We start from the raw sequence: 22,387 nt of genomic DNA, 5'->3' as shown, positions 1-22,387 counted from the left end.
TTGACAATCCTTCGATGCACCGTCGCATGCGCTCCTCCCATCTCAGGACTCATTTACATATTATTCACATCTACGATTAAGTCTAAATAATTACACAAATGTCACACTTAATTACTCGTACACATATCACTTTACTCGCTCACCCGATTATGTGAGTCTTGTTTAGTTTGGGCTCGCTCGTAATCCATCTACTGCTCGCATCTTACATTGGAATGAAGCTATCACCATATCCTAATTAGGTAACTGACCTAACATCAAATTATTCTACAGTATAAACCTTGTCTAATGTCCTCCTAACGTCGTCTACCTTTCCTAGACACACGTCTAGTATCCTTCTCCGACATCGTGCCAACACGACAACCGCTTCTCGCTCTGTGTTTCTGCATCCCACCAGGTATGCTATAAGAATGATGGTCTGTAAGTTGAGATACAACCATAATGCCACTGCACAAGTATGTTCTTCCCGAACCAATGGACCACTGGTCACTGCCGGGCTCCTCTCCTCCCGTCCTTCCTTATCACTGAATGCATGCTGCATCAACCCTTTCAGGTTCTCTATACACTCGGCTTCACCCAAGTACTGACAAATGTCATGCGTGCAACTCTCCTCCCTCGTTGCTTCCTCGAAATACAGCTGTCGTAAGTCCGACAGATCTAACACAACCACTTCCTCTCCGATCCGTGTTCCTTCGTATCGTCTCTCGTTACCCACTCGAACACACTTTCCAAAATACACAAAGTCGATCTGCCCCACAGATGCCATCCTCCGGATCATGTCTGACCACCTTCGCTCTAGCTCGGATAGCGACACTGACGTGTCTCCCAAGGATTTCCAATCCACTTCACGTCCGTTCAAGAATGAACATAGCTCGTCCCTCACATCACATATGGAATGATACGCCCGTTGGTCGATAGCAGCTCCGCTCAACTGAACCGTCTCCTCCGTCGCCTCATACATCACACTCGACATCCTGTCTCTGCCGTACCTCGTTCGGGATCCCCCCTCACACTTCTCTTCAACAAGTTGAAATCACTCACTTCGTTCGATGTCTTCGGTCACTCCGTTCCCGGTTACCGTTTGGGTATAGGTTAGCGTTCGTATACTCACTGATTCTCCGAATAAATCCAGTCCTCACACAGTTCGTCTTGACTACGTCTTCAATTACTCGCCCTGCTTCAAACATTTCAAGTTCACAAATTCACTTGTCCTTACGGGGTGGGCGATGCCCTTTATATGTCCTCTCTACGTTCCGGGCACTCACAAGAATGGTCGGATCGCTACGCTCTCTCCCATTCGCCGACGTCCACTCGCTCCGCTCCTTCCCCGTTTTACACACCGCATGTTCCGTCATCCTTCCTCCACATGCCTACCATCCACATGACTCACGTCATGTCTACATACTGGGAATAGGCAACCGACTTCATCTGGAAGCCTAGTACCGGCTTTACCTCGCTTGAGCTCGGTCGCCTCAGGACAATTTGGAACGTCCCGTCCCTTGTCCCGTAGCCCCCCTGGTTACCAAAGTTATATATGACCTTCGGTCATAGGGGGGACATACCCTTCGCTTCGCTCAGGTGGACTCTCGCACTGCTCGAGTCTTTCTCAGAAGTATTTCACTAACACTGCCCTCCTACGATCCGGGCATATTTTTCGGGACAAGCCCTCAAGGTCCGGGCACTTCATGCCCTATTACTTCGTAGATGTTGTTTCACTCCATCTTATTCCATCTCCCTTCGGTCGATGTTTGACTCCATTCACATTCCGTGTCTCCATGTTATGTTCGACCATCGTGAAGTTTTTACTATTACTTCATCTACCGGTATTGATAATCTAGTCCTGCGTCGACTCACTTCGTTCGTCTTCTCGGACACGTCGCCTAAAGGCTCCGTAATTTTATTCACAGTCTTGGACTCAGCCCTCCGCGGGCGCTCGTAACTATCCCCGCATCCATTTATGAATGCTTGTTCCACATCAGCCTAACATCTTTGTGTGAGGCCATCACGACATTAACATTACCCCAACTCGGCATGCCTCGTTGGTGTTTCACAATTACTTTTATAATTTACATTCACGTCTTCACTTAAGTTTAATAACATAAACAATTAAATACAGTCTAACATTCATTTACTATCGCGTGACATTACTCTACAGTCGCTCACTTTTATCGAGCTTTTTGGTTATTATTCGTCGTTCGCTCCTTCTACATCATCACGCGAACATATTACATCTACATTACAATTCACATCACTCAATTGATACTATCACCAGTTCCCTTTCGGGTAACGCCCACTTTGTTGAATTCCACAGGCCCGGGTGGGGTTAACTTTGCAGTGAAGGTTTGATCAGAGTCTTACATTTCGGTCATCCCTCAACTCGACCCACATGGCGTATTATGCTACATTAGCGTAGCGCCGTCTTACTCTTCTCACTCGACTTACCCCGTCTCGTCACACTAAGTTGGGGATCCCCCCAAGAAGTCATCCTGACCAAAACCATAACCATCTCCGATGTGATGACAATAGTCATGAAAGGCCTCCTCTTGTCAGCCATCCTCTCTTACGAGACACCAGCAACAAGCTGTGTTAATGGACTTCTCCAGCCCTCCTACATGCTCACCGCATTCTCCTGCTCCACGGACTCTCAGCTCAGCATTCTCCACTTCTCGTAGCCTGTGGCGGGATAGTTTGTCCAAAACCTCCTTACTTGCCTTCGTCTGGATCATATGCAAGTACTCGTCATGTAAACTGGCGATTCTTGCCTCAAGTGACTGGCTAGAGGCCTGCGCTCCGTGGGAACTAGTCCCTGACCTTACCACATCACGCTCCATGAACGTGATATCGCTGTCATGAATCTGATTTATCAGGCTGACTTTCGCAACTGCATTTGCATGCGCCGCCTCAGATTGTCGTAGATCGGATCGTGCCCTCTCTGCACGACTCTCCTCGGTAGAAAGGTGTCCCTGTAGTTGATCAAGGCTCCCGAAGGACATAGCTTTCCCAACAAACTTGGCGAGAGCAGACGGAATGATTTGCACGCCCTCTCCATCTGGTAGCCACCTTAGAGGATTGTGTGCCTCTAGGCCATCGGCCTGAGACACGCCGTAGCTCCGTGTTTCTCTCTTCGAAAGAGCCTGTACCTTACTCAAGAGCACTGAATGACTTGGTGATAGCAAAGGGAGTGACAACGCATCATGTTCGAGGATGTCCCTTAACAGTTGGGCCCTGGCATCAACTGGGCATATCGATAGGTCGATAGGCTCGCCCCTGAATAGACGCCTGAGATTCGTCAACACGAAAATGCCGCAACTGACCCCGTCATTCTGCCTTGCGCATATCTATTTCGATTGAGTTTGGTGAATTATAAAATGACACTGAGAACTAACCTTCTTTTCAAAAGAAACAATACGGGATGAACCGCTTTCTCCTATCCAGGCTTTGAGGCGCTCTTTGACCTTTGCGGCGCTCGTCGTAATGGGCAGGGAATCGTAGAAATCGCAGTGAATCGTACGCTTCGTGATGTGCAACACACCCATCGTCCAGTGCCCAATTTCTTTGTGGTGAATTGGAAAGAAGATAACATCATAATTCTCAAAGTCTCGGAGCTCCTGTGGCAGCGTCTCTTCGTCTGCGTTGAACCAGAGTGGGTGTGTCACGCGAGCGGACTTGTTATCCCCACGGTGCGGCCAGAAGATGGCAAATAAGACTTCCATGATGAACTGTAGAACGCTGTCTTTCAGGCTTTGACCTTTCGGTTGTAGTTGCTTTAAGACTTCATCAGCCGTCGCCGTCCATTGCACTTCTTCCGTCGATGGTAGCTCTCCTCGCGAACGTTTTGTAGGGTGGTTGATATCGCCGTCTGGCTCTGGAGTGAGCACCTCTTTGGTTAAATCAACCTATTTATGACGTGCCTTGCGTTTCCTGGAGGCTGTGACGCGTTTCGACAATTCCTCGATATCTAGCAGGTCGCCGTCACCTTCGTCAGCGACGCCGTCGTCCAATTAGTTGTCTGGTTCCATTTGTTGAACGAGTTCAAAACGGGACTCGTTTTTTGGGTCCTGAGTAGTATTAGGCGAAGCGACCTCAATTGTAACATCGTCGTGTCGCTCCTCCTTAGCTGCATCATGGATGGTTGCCTGCGAGTGCTTGCCCGGTAGATTCTCAATGAGTCTCTTGTTGGCCTCGCCCTTCTTTCGGGCCTCGGTGCTTGACCTCGCCTGACGCATCCCAGACAATCTTGCGTTTCCTGGTTTCTCTTTTGACCCTTTTGTACGTGGTGTTCGTTTTTGGGAGCGTGATGAAGTGGGATCAGATGGCTGAATATCTGACACTATCCGGGGTGGATTTTCATCTTTTGTCTCCAAGGCAGAGCCAGTCGATGTCATAATGACATATATAGGAATAAACCAGAGGAGAAAAAAAGTCTGGATGGGGTGAATAGTGAATAGAGCTGATTCCACTGCCCGGGAAGTCGTAGGTCCAGAGACAGTGAGCACTGTCGAAAAGGAGGAAGTAAGAGAAGCGCTGACGAGGATGCAGGAGTCTAGTTGTCCCCGGTGGATGAGACCGTATATATATCCATTCTCGTGTTCTATGGTGTCGAAACTCGCGCATTCTCGCAAGGCTCGTGAATCCTTTTGACGTTGACACGAGTTGTACGAATCATTGAACTGCCGGATTACACCAGTGCAGCTTCGCTGGCACACATGATTCTCATTGTCTCATGTTATGCATTTCCAGGGATTTAATCCTGGCCACTGGTAAGGCAGAGTCCTCGGAGAGGCCGAAATAAGCCTATCGCTGTGGTTACGCAGGATTCTGGGGGATTCATCGGCATGTTGCTCCTGAGGGCGGAGTGGCCTTCCAGGCGCCGACGCTCAACCGCCAAGGCAGTACGAAACGAGCCCACTTGTTCTTCAGAAACGCTATCATCCAGTCAGGATTCGATATCATTTGGAGGCCTCTTCTTGTCTTAGGGCGTCGACGCGATACCTCCATGCCAGCGAGCGACTAGTGCCTTTATATGGGGGCCAGGTTACAGCTCACGAGGACTGAGAGATCGGAAGGAGGATTCAAACCTCCGAACACGTTTTGCCTCCTGAGTTCCATGGAATTCTAAGATAGGAACCGTTAAGTAAGCCAGTTCTAGCTAATTTCACGGCGCCCGTGGCGCAGCCCGGCGGAAAGGTGTGGGATGTTGGGCTAATCGAGCATGTTTACCCTTGCCACGAGGGGCTGGCGGCATCGGCCCGGAGAAGGCCCTGCCAAGGCAAGTGGAAGGGGAATAAGCATTAACAGAGACGCGTGGCGATGGGGCCAAGACTGGCGATGCTTTTGATGGATCTTAGTTATTCGGCTAGTCATGGGAATACTTGCATCAAATTGGCAACAAGAGGTTACCAACAGAAATCCCTCATCTTGGCAAGCCTCAGGACCTAGAAGGCATGCTCCTAATAGTCAGGGGCAATGCAACACACCATCAGGAGAGCTTCGAACACAACCAGCCGGAAAGGCCGAAGCACCATCGTCCTTCTGCCAACTGCGTGGAACTTTCTCGGTCAAGCCGAGGATAAAGATAGATACCTTACATCCATGTAACATGGCAGGGCATCCATGCACGGCGAGCAGTGTAAGTGTATGGCAAGAAGATCCTTTACCTAGAACGGTCTCGCCCTTCTCCTGAGATGCTAGGATCCTATTGTAACCTCACCCGTAGGGATACAAACTCCACTATCTTGACTAGCCACTAATACTTCTATCCAATACCTCCTCTCCGTGATTATCTTAAAACCCTTTCCATCAAGCTTGCTCCTTAAGGAATAGTCGAGTCGGTATCCTTCCTTCCTGTTGATCTCGGCAGCCTAGAATGGCCGTGATGCGGCTGGGTTCACTGGAGCGTTCCTATCCGAGGAACAATATCATACGATTCCGCCATTGCTGTGACTGTCCCCGAGACTAAGCCTCTGACAGGCGGTTTAACGGCGATCTCTCCTCCTCCTCAACTTACCAAGTCGGCCGTAAAACCCGAGGTCACTTTCTTTCATATTCCTAGGTTTTGTCACAGGCTTTAGGATCTCCTCTGATTCCTATTTGGGAGTCAGGCAAGAAGAAGGCGGGAAGAAAAGAGACATGAAACACAGAGTAGTACTAATCATATTAGAGGGCGGGATGAGCCATGGATCGTGGGATTTTTCTCGCATCATGTCCGCCACAACCCCATGGCCCCGTTCATGCGATCTGGCCCTGGCCGGCTGACCACGTTGGTGGAGAAGTCATTCGAGGTCTTGGAGGCTGAGACCAAATCCAACAGGAACTAGGATCAGGTTTATCGAGTCTCGCAAATTTGGGTTCAAGGAGGTCGGATTCTTGATGCGGGCAAATCTAACCGGGGCCAAAAACAGGGCGTTGTCCCAGATCTGGGGCCTTGCAGGGGCATGCGATCCCAAAAGTGGGCTCGTGCAGACACCTCAGCCTAAGCTCAGCTCAAGCTCAGCCCACCCCAGCCTCAACTCAGGCCTCCTCAGCCCGAGCTCAGCACCAACTCAGCTTAGAGCGGCAGGAGCTCAGCTCTAGAAACGGAAATGGATTTTGGTGCGCTTGAGTTTCGTCTCCGAGTATCTTGGTATTATACGATGTGCTGCAGTCTAGCCACCATCCCAATATTGTCCGTCGCCTGAATACCGGTCAGTCTGATTGTCTCTTTCTCGAACGCATCGAGCCGCCAAAAGAAACCTGGTTGGGCTCTAGCGAGGCAGACTGCCGTCGCTGGGCGCGCGGGCTCCTAAGCGCCCTCAGCTGGCTCGAGAAGCTTGGCTGGGCCCACGGAGACCTGGGCAAGTGCAATATGGGCCTATTCTCCGACGGCTCCGGCAAGACGCACCTGAAGCTCTTCGACTTTGGCTTCGACTTTGGCTCCGCGTACCAGCTATCGCATGAACACGCCGACAAAATGCTTGAGAAGGACCATTTTGATCTCGCCACGTGCCTGCACTTCATCCTCTCCGGTATCGACCCGCTCTCTGGGTCGCTTTCCTTGGTCGAGCTCAAGCAGGCTCGAGAGACGCTTATCGCTGGCTGCTGGACTGTAGCGCCGGCAGCGGCTCCCCTGGCGGATGTGATCCAAGACGGCTGGACTGGACGTGCATGCAAGGCAAGTTTTGGTTCCATCGCCGCCCATGTTGATGGAGCCTTGGGCTTGGCACCGATGGACGAGGTTCTGTGTTCCAGCCGCCCGGATAGCTACTATGGTGATCTCGAGGTTCGTTGCCGGAATTAGCTTGGGTCGGCGACAAGAAGCCTACTTTGGATGAGCAGGGAGGGATAGCCCTACTTTGCAACAGGTGGAGCATGACTGCGCTTCTAAGTGAGCACAGTGAAGTCCGGGATATTGAGCTTCAATGCTGCGAGAAAGATGTGCAAGTGAGCGGTTTTCATGGCCGAGGGGCGCTTGCGACGTGTGTCGACTTGCCTACTCGCACATCATCCTATCTGTTCAGTTGGTTGGCTACATTGGCGAAGCTGTACAATGATGGCGGCGCTGCACTGGGATGTGATAGTGCTTTGCCGAGAAGAGAGTCACAGTCTTCTTCATAATACGACTATAAAGCACTGCAATCTCCAAGCATCGTAGACATCAGGAAGCCCTCTGGCAGCGAAACTTAGCACTTTTCAACGCTCCTGCGACCAACATCTCTACCATTCTTGACGCACTACTTTACCTTTGTCCCCAAAGACGCTTTATTGCCTCTACGCAGGACTGTAACTTAATATGCCGTCTCATACGAAAAGGTCCCAGAAGTCCAGGCATGGCCAGGACAACCCGAAGGGAAGTTCAGGCAAGAAAAGGCGACAGAGCGACAGGCCAAGCAAGGGCAGGTCAGGAAAGGAGTCCCACAAAAAAACCAAAGATGTCAGTGGTGTGGGCAGTACAGAGTTCCTTAATCTCTACTGCGCTATGTACACACCAAGGTTCGGAAACTTCTACCATTGGGCTTTTGCCCTGTATCGTCCAAGTACGCAGACGTGGCTTCTTCTTGAAGTTACCCAAGAAGATCCAGAGAGCCCGTTTGTGCCTGAAGCGAAGCAGGTAGATCCCCGGAGTTCGAGGAGGTGCCTCCAACCCCTCACGTACTTGGGTCAGATGAACGCAGGATGGATGGAGTCGCTCGAGGAAATGGTGGAGCAAATTCCAGTTCCAGGTGAAGCTGCCTCTTGGAACTGCCAGGACTACGTCATGGATATATGGGAGGCGATGTTGGGATATGGAATGATCGACCAGGATACTTACAATGAGGGCTATAATCGCATGCTCCCCTATTATGGCCAGGACTTCGGCGGCGAAGAGGAGGAGAATGAAGGGATGGAGTACGAGGAGAGTCACGAGGAGCAGGAGGGCGAATACAAATCAGCCGAATTTGTCGAGGACTCGAGCTCCAATTGACTAACACGGGTGGAAGTATAGGGACGTTGCGTGTGGTGCTGTCTTCACTGTCTCTACTGTATCTTGACTCGGATTTCCAGTTCTTAGGTAATACTCGAGGTGTTACTTTGAATTTTCAGTCTTAGTTTCAACTATAAACAGATTGCAGCTTCGTTGCCCTCGCTCACATCCACATCAACAGTGCTTCTCGAACCACACCAGTCTCAGCTATTGACCATACTTGGATCCCAGACCCGGTCCACTAGCCAGTGAGCCGCGTATCTATTCGGTGAAATCACGCTTGGTAAGTATTGATACCAGTCGCTATCGTCACGTGGCGTCAGGTTGTTCGTCGCTTTGATACATTCCCAATACTCGGGATAGTGACCACTTGCTTCCCAGTCGATTATACACACAACCTCCCAAGCGTCGCTATTGACCCTTTCAACCATGATGTTGGCAGGGCGAACATCCCCGTGTGTAAATACGATCTTTGTCGGAGACTTTGGCATCATACTGCGCAAGAAGCCAATATATGAACTCGAAGCAGTTTTAGATCCAGAAAAAATAAAGTCTTGGAACTCGTTCTCGTTCATGATTGGATCGGCGTTGGTACGGATGCCTCGTCGCAGGTCCTTGCAGCCTTCTCCTCCAATACCACCCAAGGGGGTATTAACCGGGCAAGAAAGTGACCTCAGTTGAAGAAAAAGAGATTCAAGTTGGTCAGAGATGACTCGTTTTTCGCTGTCGTTTAACTGAGGCCAAACCTTCTCTAGGTCACGTCCTGGGATGAACGTTGTGAAAAGGAGATAAGAAATGCCTAAGCTAACTAGGCCATGCGGCCTCGGTGCGGGAAAATTGGGCAAATGTTCTCGTAGGTATAAGAGGGATCGTTGTTCTGTTATGGCAGCTGCTTTGCTCGTAACTTTGACGGCTATGTTTTCATTGAGTTTGAAGACCATGACGGAAGCGGCCGCGCCCTCATAGAGAAGCTCGCCATTCTCTAGCAGATTCACGAGGGTTTCGGAGAGACTCCGCCCAGATTGAAGAAGGGCCTCAACTTCGGTTGAGAGTTCGGCAATGATCGTAGCTTGGTCCTTCAAGTTTAATCTGGAGCGGATGGCATGGTGTTTCGGGACTGAGGAATCATCGTTTTGAGGCTGAGCTAGATACAGTTGGCATTAGCTTGCGAACTCATGGCCAAATGTAGAAATTTGAAGACAGTGTATTACGGGGATTTTTAAGCATTCTTAGCTTGTCCAAGTACGTGGGCTTGAAACAGGATTGCAAATCGACCTCAGGATTCCTCTCTAGGATGGTCTGAAGCTCCTTCAACATCGTGCGGTTCCATTGGGCTGCTGGTGTTCGAGATATGGCTTTACGAACACGGCTCTTTGCTGTCGGATCAGTCGCTCCCATAGGCTTTCTGTGGTCCATTTGTAAAGCTGTTCGAGCTTCTTCCGGGGTCATGAGTCAGAATGTTGAAGAAGGAAAGTAACCACTGAGTGTCTGGTGCAAATACCTATCAGGGTCCGCGAAATATCCGTGGTATCTGGATAATTACATACGCCGATAAGGGATTATGCGTCCTAGCGAACTCTGCCCTGTCGCGTTAGCCCCACACAAGGACTGGCACCTCTCTTGACTATACCTCAGGTTTATTTGTGATTAGCATTCAAAGACTCTCGGATCCGTAAATAAGCGAGATGAAAGATTGAGATGAGTCAAGATCGACTGCTGTGCCGGGTGAAGAGAATGCAGGGGGGCTTTGCACTGGCAAGGAAAGGCGCGTAGCTCGCGTGACGCGTCGGAGTTGACGCGTCGCGACTCTATGGCTCCGACATCTGGCTTGATTCATTCACCACCTTTTTGGGGTTTCTCCTTCGAGAAGCCACGTGAATTACCAGGTGCTTACCAGATCCATTCTGAGGCGTCCTGGCAGGCGTCAACATGGTCCGTCTAGGAGTCAATTGTCCCCTTCTGCTGACCTGCTTCGCATGACGTGGTAAATACTCTCAACCTCACCTCATGACCTCGTATGGATTGATTATAATAACAACCCTCAATTGCACTGCTCATCTTGAATTGGACAACCTTGAGCTAGCACCAGCCACTTGGCCAAGCCACGGCCGGAAAAGTCTCATTCCTTAGACGCTGCTGACCTGATAACCCTATCAGATACCTTGAGGCATTGACTCAACAGCCTGATCCAAACCCATGAGCGTTTTTGGGATTATTTTTTGCCATGGCTATGAGTAGGTCATGAACTTCTAACAACGTCAAATCTATCGAACCACGGGAGATACCGAGGTGACAGCCACGGCAACCCCTGAGCACAGCAGGACTTCATGCGGATCAACGGCATGTCCAGCAAGCACTGCGGTGGCCACTTCTGGGCACAGATACCTGTATTTAGTGCGTGAAACCCGGCCGCTCTCAAGAATGTGAAGAGTAGGTCTGTCTCTTACGCCTATAACCTTTCTATCGTCATGAATTTCTGGCATCTGATGGCGACGAGCGAATCTACTGCTGGGCCTGTTATCGCGAGTACAACCAAGACGAAGAATCGCCAGTGCCATCTCCCTCTATGTCTGACTGGGATCTTACACTATCCGCCTCTTCACGTCGACCCCAGCAGCTGACCATCCCGGCCACACTCTCTCAGTCGCAGTCGTAGATAGACATGATACTCCTTCGATCAGGATCAACTTGATACCTCTTGCCTAACTGATCGGGATCGGCGATTCATCGCCAACTGCCATCTAGGTAATCAACGCTTGGCGGCTGGTTCGTCTCCGGAATCTGGTCTGTGTCTGCATTGGTGCCAGGTGCGGTGGATTCAGGAGGGCTCAACTGGATACTTGGTTTGTCGCACCCTAATTTGCCGGTGGGAATTGGCTCGTCACAGGTTGTCTATGTGGCGTGTTCCGTAGTGTTGACTTTGCTGAGTGTGTTGCATGACAGCTGCTGGCTTGTCCGTCCAGCAAGCCCTGGGCGAGGCTGGAGTTGGTAACGGAGATGGGAACGCGTTGATGGGACCAGGTTAATGAAGGACTAAGGTAGAAGAAGTATCGAGAGATAACTAGTAGATATTGGTCTGTCTGCAATTGCATTGGCGGTCAGAAGTGCTCGACTCTATCCTATTCCCGTGTCAGCTTCAGATAGTCCAAAATGCCTAGGCACCTAACCTACAGGCGGTGCGAGCGGTCATTAAATGCGCCATAAACACGAGGAGACTTGACGAAAAACTGTCAGCATTTAGAGGCCCAAGCCTGGTGATATTAACACCAAATAGCCTCAAGTCGTGGGATCATGCTTCGGTTGCAGAAGATAGGATGCCAAACACTTGGAGAAATTGGCCTTCAAGCAAACTTATCACAAGACATTCAGCGAGGCAAGACCATTCAGTCTTGGGCCACCCTCGATAGACACCAACGCAAAGAGTAAATTGGTCGGAAAGAGCACTGGGCCATGCCGGTATAGCTAAATGGTGGTGGAGGTGCCCCATTGTGAGAGGTTTATCCAAAGCCTTGCCCTCAATGACTATTCCAATACGCTCGCTCTATGTATTTTCAAACGAAGGTGCCTTTCCACAAAAAGAGTAATTGTACCACATGCGAGGTGTATAGAAATTAAATCGTGATTAGATCGTGCTCTGAGAGTCAACCGTAGGAAGCCTCTCACACTTCACTACCTAAACCCCCGACCCTACTGTCTATTGTATGACTTTGTCCAAGTGTTTGGCTTGACCGTAATCTCTGTCTTGGCCTCTCCTTTCTTCTCGAGCACGATGCCGGGGCGTCCGTCCTGTGCGGAACTGGATTGAGGACTTCCTAGCTCTATCAGCTAAATGGCGCTCGAGTGAAAAATGATCCATCACACTATCTGGCTACCCGATTGGCCCTTGCTCCTTCCAGGGCAAGGCATGGTCCCACCGATGAAACGCGAGCATCTAGGATGGTGTCAGCCGTGGTCACTGTGTAACGCATGAGTAGACTTCTTTCTGAGCACTAACCCTGATATGCGCGACGCCACGAGGCCTCGACTAGCGGAGAGATTTGGGTTTGAACGAGAGAGAAATCCACGGCTCAATAGCTGGCTGGCTACTCGGCATATGCCAGGTTGCGACCACACGTTGCCCATAGGAAACGGTGAAGTCTGTTAGATGACATCAAGAGCACGCGGGCGAGGAAGTTTCATAAGAGAAAGGATTTTTTCCTTCACTTCATTGCTTCTGCCATTGAGAAGTTCGCCTGTTCCATCCTCTTCGAGTCCTTCGAGAGCCGAGACGTCGGTGCGGAAGACAAATTTGTCAATGGCCTGAATAAAGTCCTCATGAAGCTTCTTGCACCACTGCTCCCCATCCGGCCGGTCGTAGGTGTTGACCGCGTCAACGCAGTAGACCTCCTTGTGGTGCTCGATGAGGGTGTCGATGGCTTTTTTGGTGAGCTTGTAGGCTACCTCGTTGCGAAAAACTATGTCGACGTATCCCTCAATGTGAACGAGCTCGTAATTCATGCTGGCCTCGACGAAGGGGTTGTTGGCATCACGCTTAAAGTCGGCCTCGGGAGTCTTAGGGAGCATAATTGAAGTGAGGGTCCAGGTGGCATTGGGTGATGGTAGAGTCTCAGTGAGGCATCGCTGGTGCTCAGGGACACTGTTGAGGGGACGCTCTACTTGGTTCATGCGCTTGAGGGTTTGTGTGAGCTAAGGCTTAACCTTTGAACCTAGGACGATACTAACGGATAAGGCTCGAGGAGCGAAGGCAGCAGCCGAGGCAGGAAGAAGTGGCATAGTCATGAAATTGGCCGAGCCGCCGACGGGGTAAAGGTGGACAAGAAAATCGATTACTGGCAGTAGAAAAGATTCGTGATGAGTGGCTTGGAGGGGAAATGTCGCGAGCAGTGAAGACAAGCCGAGTGAATAATCGATGCTTTATAAAGCCAGTGGGCTCGCGGAATGTTGGCTGGGCGTGTCCCCTCGTGAGTCCGTTCGGCGCGTGCGGAAGGGCCCCCACCAACGGTGATTATGTGGCAACGATGGTATGCGGACGTGCATCGACGAGTCCTGCCAGCGCATGGCCAAGCAGGCTAGCTTGTAGATGGCTAGACTGGAGTCGCTTATCTGGCCCGCTGCGCAACCTCGCAGGTGTCAGTCGGCAATGGGGCTTACCCAAAGAGTAAAGGGGTAATAAGTAAAGGGGGTAATAGTTGGGCACGAAGAATGAGGGATACCGGGAGCAAGTGACAGTGGGAAAAAGTTGTTTGCAAGGGGTTGACATTGTACGTGACAAATTTGTAGTTGGCGAGCAGGTGCCCTGAATTATCAATGATGGTCTTGGAAGGGTGTATTACTTCTGCTGTTCACATGCAGACTACGGGAGGGAACACACCAGGTTCGGAATCAATTCATCGTGATTTAGCGGACCAACTGTTTCGTCTTGCCCCTCTTGTACAACTCCAAGCAGTAGGATCAGCAGGCAGCACGAGATACAGTGCGATCGACTTCATGCTGAAACAGCGGCGTATCTAGAGACCTATGTAGTTTCAAGGAAAACAGCAACAAAAACAATGCCCAAGGATTCCAAGGCTGCCTGCCCCGTTTTCAGTCCTCTATGTCAGTCGCTGGGGTTCAAACATGGTGCGAAGAGGTTTTTCCTGACGTCTAATTACTCTTACAACGTCGACCCCATCTGTTCGATGAAGTCAGCATGCCCGCGTCTCTGGTCAACTTCCGAGTCGTCTGGGATACTTAAAGTTCCGTCTTTAGACTCTCGTCTAGTTCCTGTAACTACATCCAAAGGCCTCCTTGTAAGATTTGTCCTAAGCAACCTCGACGAGAGGGTGGTCGGGCACGCTTGAGTGAAACTTGTAGACAGATATGTCTCCGTTCTTAAGTACTGATGAACCTGCCCACTTCGATGCCGAATCGGCGCTGTCCCACTGATAATTGCAAGTTCACTTTCTCCTTATCAGCGAAAAGATGCCTCTATGCATAACAATGACAATTTTTGGAACACCGCCCCCCTTCGATCTGTGGTGTTCCTTGGCGATGTCTTACGCGGTATTGTGCAGATCTTCTAGGAATCTGTCGATACCTTTTTCAACCTCCTCTAAGGACCGAAGGCTCTTGAGTGCGTTCATAATACTATCTAGAGAACTAAAGCTAGAAGGACTATTCTCAAACTAAGTGGTGTTGGTTAAATCGAACTTGCCCAAGCCCAGGACCTCGCCAGCATTGGCGCCCTCACCACCTCGAACTCGGATGTATGACGCATAGGTGCGCCCATTCTCCGTACAAGTCACAGGAGCATGGTCCTGGAGCCAGTTGGTCGCTTCTCGAATCCGGTTGTCGCAGTGGAGAAGCAGGTTCCCATCCTTTGTGGATCGTGAGCCCACTAACCTGAAGCTTTCGCTCATAGGATCCGCAGTTTGTATGCCTCTTAGGCATGAAGAGGACATAACGATGTAGCCGTTGTCGCGTGGGGTTGGTAACCCTTGAGATGCTCGGGCTTTTCGTTCCTCTGTGAAGGCATCGGGACAAAAGCCGCCGATTTTGATTCGGGTTTTCTTTAGGGGGTCTTTGGTCACTGCATTCTCATTCTACCTCATTCATCAATCTTGCGTCAACTCAAGTCTCTACTTGATCTAACGCCGTGCCCATTCCATATCACCCATCCAACCACGGAGATGCATCGTTCCAGTCATGAACAAGAATCGGGTGGTTGATTTCGAGGGCCCAAGTCCCTTCATTTCCGTATGACCATCCCAGTCAGTCAGACAAGGCTTTGCTGCCAGAGTGACCCATCCGAGACTCGAGAACGAAAGCATCGTACAGTTAAAGAAGCAATCAAAGCCGGGATCGAGGTCTGAACGACATCCCAAGGCCAGGCTCTTTTCTCGCAGGTGATGTGCCAGTGAGACGGGGGAAAGGCAGCCCAGACGGTTCATCCTGGGCACTTGCAGTTAACAATCTAGAATCAATTCCAATTATTAAGTGATAGTGACTACCTGTCTGAGAAATTCTGAGTTGCCTCTTCCAAGGGATCTTATTAATCAACTCCCAATGTCGGTGGCGGCAGAACCACGTGTTACTCCGGCTTTCGGTCGAAAACCACCGTAAGGAGAAGGTATGCGTAAGATTTCCTCGATCGCAGCTCTTCCCGAAGTCCAGATGCGAAAATAACAGCCTCTTCCAAACTCCATTCGAGTACTTCCGTCGCAGGACGGAGCACAAGCCCTTCGAGATTCATATCTAGCGTGCGACTTCTGACCATTCATCAAGATACAAAAGACACGTATTCAGGGAACGTCCCAAAATAAATGTGCCTGGCAGGTTTCAAGCCCTCGCCCTCGCCCACGCCAACGACAAAAGAAAGCTGGCGATCGCCTCGGAGGTTTGTGGCCTGATCAGTACCCCTAATCTTTCTTCAAAGCAGGTTCAATACCGGACCGTCGTAGTCCCAAGGACGCTTGTTCATCCCTCCCTCGTAAACCGAACCAATAGACTCCTGCCACATGGCCGGCGTGACGAAATTGGGCACAGGAGCAGTCGAACATTGCGACGGTAACAATTGCTGCGATCCAGTTGGTAGAGAGGCCTGGACCGCATCGATAACCTGAATGGGAGGGACCTCCGTAGCATCTGAGGACGAAGCGTTAAGAGGGCTGGTCTGAGGTGGGGTAGTAGTGGTGTGTGAATAAGTGGGCGTAACAAAAGTCGTGTCCCATTGTCTCGAGTCTGTTAGCACACGCAATCTAGACATTGGCGGACCTTCCGCCAGGACGTCGACAACGTACTCAAAAATTCTTGACGGATTCCATCCGGGCTGATCTGTAAACGGCGTGCTTTGGATCATGCCAGGAACCTGGGTTCCCTGCGACATCATGATGAGCGACTGATCAGCTGCAAGGTCACTTTTGCTGTCCACAAGGCCCGCGGAAATGGGAGGTATGACGGGATGGCTGGTATAACTGACTTGTTGGGCACCGTGCGTATCTAGGTGCTGATCTATGGGTCCCGATCTATGGATGACTGGCCGGAGGGGTTCCCGGGCTCGTGGTGGACTAGAGTGGCTGGACGGGTGAGGGCTCCCGTATGGAAACGTTGGCTTCAGCACAAACGGCTTCCGCACGTCTGCAGAAAACGCCTCTCGCAGGGCATTGAACTGTTCCTCTAGCTCCGGTATAGACCATGCCTCCATTACCTTCTCCAAGACTCTCATATGTCTCGTGAAGAATTCTCGCGCATCTGTGTTGAAATCGGGATCGGGTGATATAATCGCAACCTGTCAGAATATATTAGTACACGGCCTTGTGCCAGTCTAGAGCTTCCATACCAGATACACGACGATGCATGATAAGCCGCTGTAGAGGGAAAAGCTGAAGCCTCTCTGCATACACTGCAGGCCAGTAAGCCCAAAGGTATTGAGGGTAACCTCCTGTAGCCGGCAGAGAGCCTTTGCTGAGCTGTAGCAAATTATTATGTGGCGTTTCCATTGTCCATCTGGCGAGTTGGGATCGAGGAACGACAGGATGGGTCGATGGAAAAGAATTAGTGCGAGGTAGTAATAGGCATGCGTGTTTCCGAGGAAGTGCGACGGGATCCAAGGCGGCGATCCATCCTGGGGAAACGATATAGCCAGCTCTGCAGGCAATTCCGTCAGCCATGTGTTGAAGCTTTGACCCAGCTGCTGGAATTCGGGGTCGATGCCCCATTCTTTGCGCCTCTGAAGTCTCTGGTAGACCTTGCTCATTGTGGCTATGGTCTGTACTACTTGGGCAAAGTAGGTGAAATTGCGCGATATATGATACTCCGAGTCATCATAGCCAGGGATTGGCCTAGTAGGAGATAAGTCCACTGAGTCAATACTGACGGCGTGATCATGTCGGCCTGAAGAGCTTGTTAGCCATTATCCTAGGCGCCTCGAATTCACCTATACTCACCCTGAGGGGCTCGGACCATCACCTCGCAAACAAAGACAACCTGCCAAATGCGAGTTCGAAGCTGACACTCTGCCGGGCCGAAATCGCAAGAGTGGCCCGCCTGATGATCTTCATAGTGTTCGTCAAGACCCAGGTCCTTGCCCATCTGCACACACTGCACAACCGTCATCCAAGAGCGATAGAAGTATCCTCGTTTAGGGGCGGCTTCGCGAGCTTTTAGAATCATCAGCAGAGCTTGGAGCGTGCTCAATCTAGGCATATCCATGAAAGAATCCGCATGTCCTAAGAGGTATAAGCTCGTATCCATCGTTCAGAATAAGCAGGGAACGGAATCACTTACGAGAGGCCAATGCCAGCCATTGCTGGCCTTCAGTCGGCTCTTCCGCCAATCGTCCACCAATCGCAAAGATGGCTTCGAGTATCAACGGTGATATCGATTCTCGATCCGTGTTCCACTGCTGATAAAATGTGGTTTTGCATAAAACGGGGACGTATGGATGTACATTGCCGAAGTAGAGATCAAAGTAATGCAGCGCTATCTCATTATCCGGCATCAATTCAGGCGGTATGCGAATCTTACGGCCTGGCGCGAACATCAGGGGTGGGAGAGCACTGGTATAATCCTCCGAGTCCTCAATGGCCGGTTGCTCTTCTTGTCGGAATGATGCCTTGGTTCTGAGATATGGTGCTATATTATGCTGTTAGAAATACCCCATTCTGACATACGGCTCATGACAAGCAATCCTCACCTGTACCAGTCTCACTGATCTTCAGTGCACCCAACAAGTCTGCAAGATCACGATGCTGATACTCCTCCGGGGAGTATGCTTCCGGCGAGGCTTGTTGCTGAGCCAGCTGCGGCTGCATCGTTGGCGTGGGAAACACGTTCTGAATTGCACATGGCTGTTTCATCATGGGAGCAGGGGGCGGAACGGCTCCGTAGGATATGCTTCCCGGTTGCTCCGAGGTATCATATGGAACGGCCCGGCAGGGAGCGGCGCCCGCACCGGGGTATGCCAGCCGAGCGGCGTACCTGGTCCCAAGGCCTAGGTTTGATATCTGTTGCTGCTGCATTGGCCTTTGTTGATATTGATCGGAGGGGTTCATGGGCGTCGTGTCGTAAGTCGTCAAGTCGTTAGCACCATCGAAACTGTTCGGCCGCACACAACTAATCCCTCGCTTAGTGCAGGCGGAGCATGGCCACCTATTTGTTTTCGCGGCACTGCATTTGACTTTTCGTCTCCGGCAATCCTTGCAAGCTATGGTCGCTATAGTCCAGTTGTTTTAGCATACTTAAAAAGGCCAGAGAGAATCTTGGGGGATGCAAGGTATGGTTTACCTTTCGGCCGCTTGCGAGAGTCGCACTTGTTGTCCATGAAGACATAGTCTATGCGCAAATATTAGGATATTCCATGCGGCGGTATCTGTCAAAGGCCGGGGATAATGACGCACTCTTTCGGGTCCGACTCAGCGTATACTGCTGAGATGCAAACGAAAAGGGATTCATCTGGGAGTTCTGTGACAGAACGCGGCGGACGGGGGCTGAGGTCAACGGCCTCCAAGAACATCAAGCAGAAGTGGCAGTAGCGGCCAACATGAAATTGGCGGGCAAGGCAAAAGAAGAAAAAACCGGCGACGCCGTAGGAGGATCGACGAAGTGGTATGATTTCAAGGTCGCGCGCAATGGTAGAGTATGATCGGTGGAGGTTTGTGGGACGGACCAGTCGTGACAGTGGGCGACAAAAGCAACAATGCTGGATGCGATGCGCTGCGCGAGGTTTTGTATGTGCGAAAGGTAGAAGAGAGGAAGACGTACTATCGAGTGGCCGGGGCGTATCGGGGCGGCGAGAGCTGGACGTTTTAAACTGAACCGCAGGGCGGCAACGACGTGCGCATGGATGGGAAGTCGCCGGGGGTCGTGACCCTGGAGCTTGAAGCCTGGCCTTTTTGAGACTGAGCGCATTGACCTGGTCGGGTACACTAGCTATGTAGCAGGTCGAACAGTTGCCTGACTGGCAGTCATCTAGTCCTGGAGAACAGATCGTGGACGGTATCCCGGCTGGGGTTACTTAGGATCACGGCAGGGCGACCAGCAGGACAGGGGCGAGATAGGGGAGGGTGATGCAGGTACAGGGAAGCGGCGAGCGAATGTGGGATGAAGACTTAGAATGTGGATGGGGTTTGCCGCAGCATGATGCGTGAAGCACACCGCCCCCACGAATACGAAACTCTTAGTTGAGCTATCATACTTCCAAAACGCATTACGTATAAGCTGATACTAAGGAGCCATGCCGAGAGGGTTTCAGGGACAGATACTCACCAGATCAGACACTGGTTCCATATGTCTCCTAATAGACATGTCCTCACAGGAGTGCAACCCAGGCCTAGATCCTGTTAGCCTAGCAAACTTGGTCTCTACTGGCGACCAGTAACGTGAACTTTGTCTTGACAGTCAAAAGGAGGGGGGGGCCGGGAGGGGGGGCTTTGATCACATTCGAAAAGATAACGGGATCAGAGAGTCGGCTTAAAGGACGACAAGCAGGGGCAGTAGCAAGGCACTGGAATTCTGCTGATCATGGAGCGGGCATGGTCCAGCTGCAGGGATACAGACTAGACAGCACTTTCAGGGTGGTAGGTACGAGAATGCGGCAGAGTAGACGGCGTTGCCATCGAGATCAAGGCTACACCTCGACTATTCCTCAAGGAGCAAGCTTGACGTCAAGGATTTTGAGACAATCACGGAGAGAAGGTAGAAGATAGAAGCATTAGTGGCCAGTTAAGACAGTAGAGTTTGTATCCCTGCGGGTGAGGCTATAATAGGATCCTAGCATATGAGGAGAAAGATGAGAATGTTCTAAGTAAAGGATGTTTTTTGCCGTATACTGACACTGCTCGGCGTACATGGATGCCCTGCCATGTTACACGGATGTAAAGTGCCTATCTTTATCCTCGGCTTGACCGAAAGAGTTCCACGCAGTTGGCAGAAGGACTATGGTGCTTCGGGCTTTCCGGTTTGCTGTACTTAAAGCTATCATAATGGTGTGTACCATTGCCCCTGACTACCAGGAGCATTCCTTCTAGGTCCTGAGGCTTGCTAAGTTAGGGGCTTTCTGTTGGTAACCCCTTGTTGCTAATGTCATGCAAGTATTCCCCTGACTAGCCGAACAACTAAGATCCATCAAAGCATCGCCAGTCTTGGTCCCATTGCCACGCGTCCCTGTCAACGCTCATTCCCCTTCCACCTGCCTTGGCAGGCCCCTCTCCGGGCCGATGCCGCCAGCCCCTCGGGGCGAGGTTGAACATGCTCGACTAGCCCAACGTTCAACGCCTCTCCGCCGGACTGTGCCACGGGCGCCGTGAAATTAGCTAGGACTAACCTGAACAGCACCTATCTTAGACTTCTATGGAACTTAGGAGGCAAAACGTGTCCGGAGGTTTGAAATCCTCCTACTAATCTCTCAGTCCTCGTGAGCTGTAACCTGGCCCCCATTTGAAGGCGTAGCTCGGTCTCTCCGAGGACTCTGCCTTGCCAGTGACAAGGTTTAATCCCTGGAAATGCACAAGATGAGACAATGAGGATCATGTGTGCAAGTGAAGCTGCACTGGTGTGACCCAGCAGTTCAATGATTCGTACAATTCCTCAAGTCAACGTCAAAAGGCCTCAAGAGCCTTACGAGAAGATGCCGAGTCCCGACACTAGAGAATAAGAGAATGAATTTATATACAACCTCATCCGCATGAGAGAGACAACTAGGCTTTTGCATCCTCATTAGTGCCTCTCCTCCTTCCTCCTTTTCGACAGAGCTCACTGCCTCTGGGCCTACGACTTCCCGCGCAGTGGAATCAGATCTGTTCATTGTTCATTATACCCATTCGTTTTCCTCTTTTGATTTATTCCTATATATGTCATCATGGCATCGACTGACTCTGTCTTGGAGACGCAAGATGGAAATCTACCCCGGATAGTGTCAGATATTCAGCTATCTGATCCTACTTCATCACGCTACCAAAAACGAACACCACGTGCAAAAGAATCAAAAGATAAACCAGTAAAAGCAAGATTGTCTGGGATGCGTCAGGCGAGGTCAAGCACCGAGGCCCGAAAGAAGGGCGAAGGCAACAAGAGACGCATTGAGAATCTACCGGACAAGCACTCGCAGGCAACCACCTATGATGCAGCTAAGGATGGGCGACACGGTAGTGGTACAATTGAGGTCTCTCTTCCCAATACTACTCATGACCCAACAAACGAGTCTCGTTTTAAACTCATTCAAAAAATGGAGCTAGACAACGAAGTGGATAACAACGTCACGGAGGAAGGTGACGACGACTTGCCAGATATCGTGAAATTATCGAAACGCGCCACGGCCTCCAGGAAGCGAAAATCATACCCTAAACTCTTTGATTTAACCAAGGAGGCGCTCACTCCAGAGCCAGACGGCGATATCAACCACCCTACAAAACGTTCGCGAGGAGAGCTACCATCGGTGGAAGAAATGCAATGGACGGCGATGGCTGGTGAAGTCTTAGAGCAACTACAACCGAAAGGTCAAAGACTAAAAGACAGCGTCCTAGAGTTCATCATGGAAGTCTTATTCGCCATCTTCTGGCCGCACCATGGGGATAACAAGTCCGCTCGCGTAACACACCCTCTCTGGTTCAACGCAGACGAAGAGACGCTGCCACAGGAGCTCCGAGACCTTGAGAAGTATGACGTTATCTTCTTTCCGATCCATCACAAAGAAATGGAGCACTGGACGATGGGCGTATTGCATATCACGAAGCGTACGATCCACTGCGATTTCTACGATTCCTTGCACAGTCTGGCAAGCGCCGCAAAGGTCAAAGATCGCCTCAAAGCCTGGATAGAAGAAAGCGGTTCATCCCGTATTGTTTCTTTTGAAAAGAAGGTAAGTTTTCAGCGTCATTTTATAAATCACTAAACTCAATCGAAATAGACATGCGCGCGACAGAATGATGCGGTCAGCTGCGGGATTTTTGTGTTGATGAATTTCAGGCATCTGTT

At 50.7% G+C, this 22,387-nt stretch overlaps 2 protein-coding genes and 1 pseudogene across 3 annotated transcripts, besides 1 other annotated feature; all 3 read right to left on the bottom strand.

Moving 5' to 3' along the window:
* Window positions 1–9,245: 9,245 nt before the first annotated feature.
* On the bottom strand, window positions 9,246–9,859 carry NCS54_01485500 (Hypothetical protein; the record flags this gene model as incomplete). Its single annotated transcript, XM_053159977.1, has 3 exons — window positions 9,649–9,859; window positions 9,376–9,581; window positions 9,246–9,314 (listed from the first exon to the last, which is right to left on the bottom strand). Exons 1-3 carry the CDS (start codon window positions 9,851–9,853, stop codon window positions 9,246–9,248), a joined length of 480 nt encoding a protein of 159 aa, XP_053015952.1. The 5' UTR covers window positions 9,854–9,859.
* A 2,718-nt stretch (window positions 9,860–12,577) lies between these two features.
* NCS54_01485400 (Hypothetical protein) lies at window positions 12,578–13,210 on the bottom strand (the record flags this gene model as incomplete). Its single annotated transcript, XM_053159976.1, has 2 exons — window positions 12,578–13,105; window positions 13,160–13,210. The coding sequence occupies 2 exons, from the start codon at window positions 13,208–13,210 to the stop codon at window positions 12,578–12,580; spliced, it is 579 nt and encodes a 192-aa protein (XP_053015951.1).
* Window positions 13,211–15,845: 2,635 nt separating this feature from the next.
* On the bottom strand, window positions 15,846–18,901 carry NCS54_01485300 (annotated as a pseudogene). Its single transcript has 7 exons — window positions 18,814–18,901; window positions 18,655–18,748; window positions 18,111–18,511; window positions 17,702–18,049; window positions 17,362–17,643; window positions 16,755–17,308; window positions 15,846–16,703 (listed from the first exon to the last, which is right to left on the bottom strand).
* Window positions 15,846–18,901: a sequence feature.
* Window positions 18,902–22,387: the final 3,486 nt, after the last annotated feature.

This window comes from Fusarium falciforme, chromosome 13 (genome assembly GCF_026873545.1).
Source record: "Fusarium falciforme chromosome 13, complete sequence".
Taxonomy (NCBI): Eukaryota; Fungi; Ascomycota; class Sordariomycetes; order Hypocreales; family Nectriaceae; genus Fusarium; species Fusarium falciforme.
Note: the sequence above shows the minus strand (reverse complement) of the source record. Positions and strands in the feature narration are given on the sequence as shown.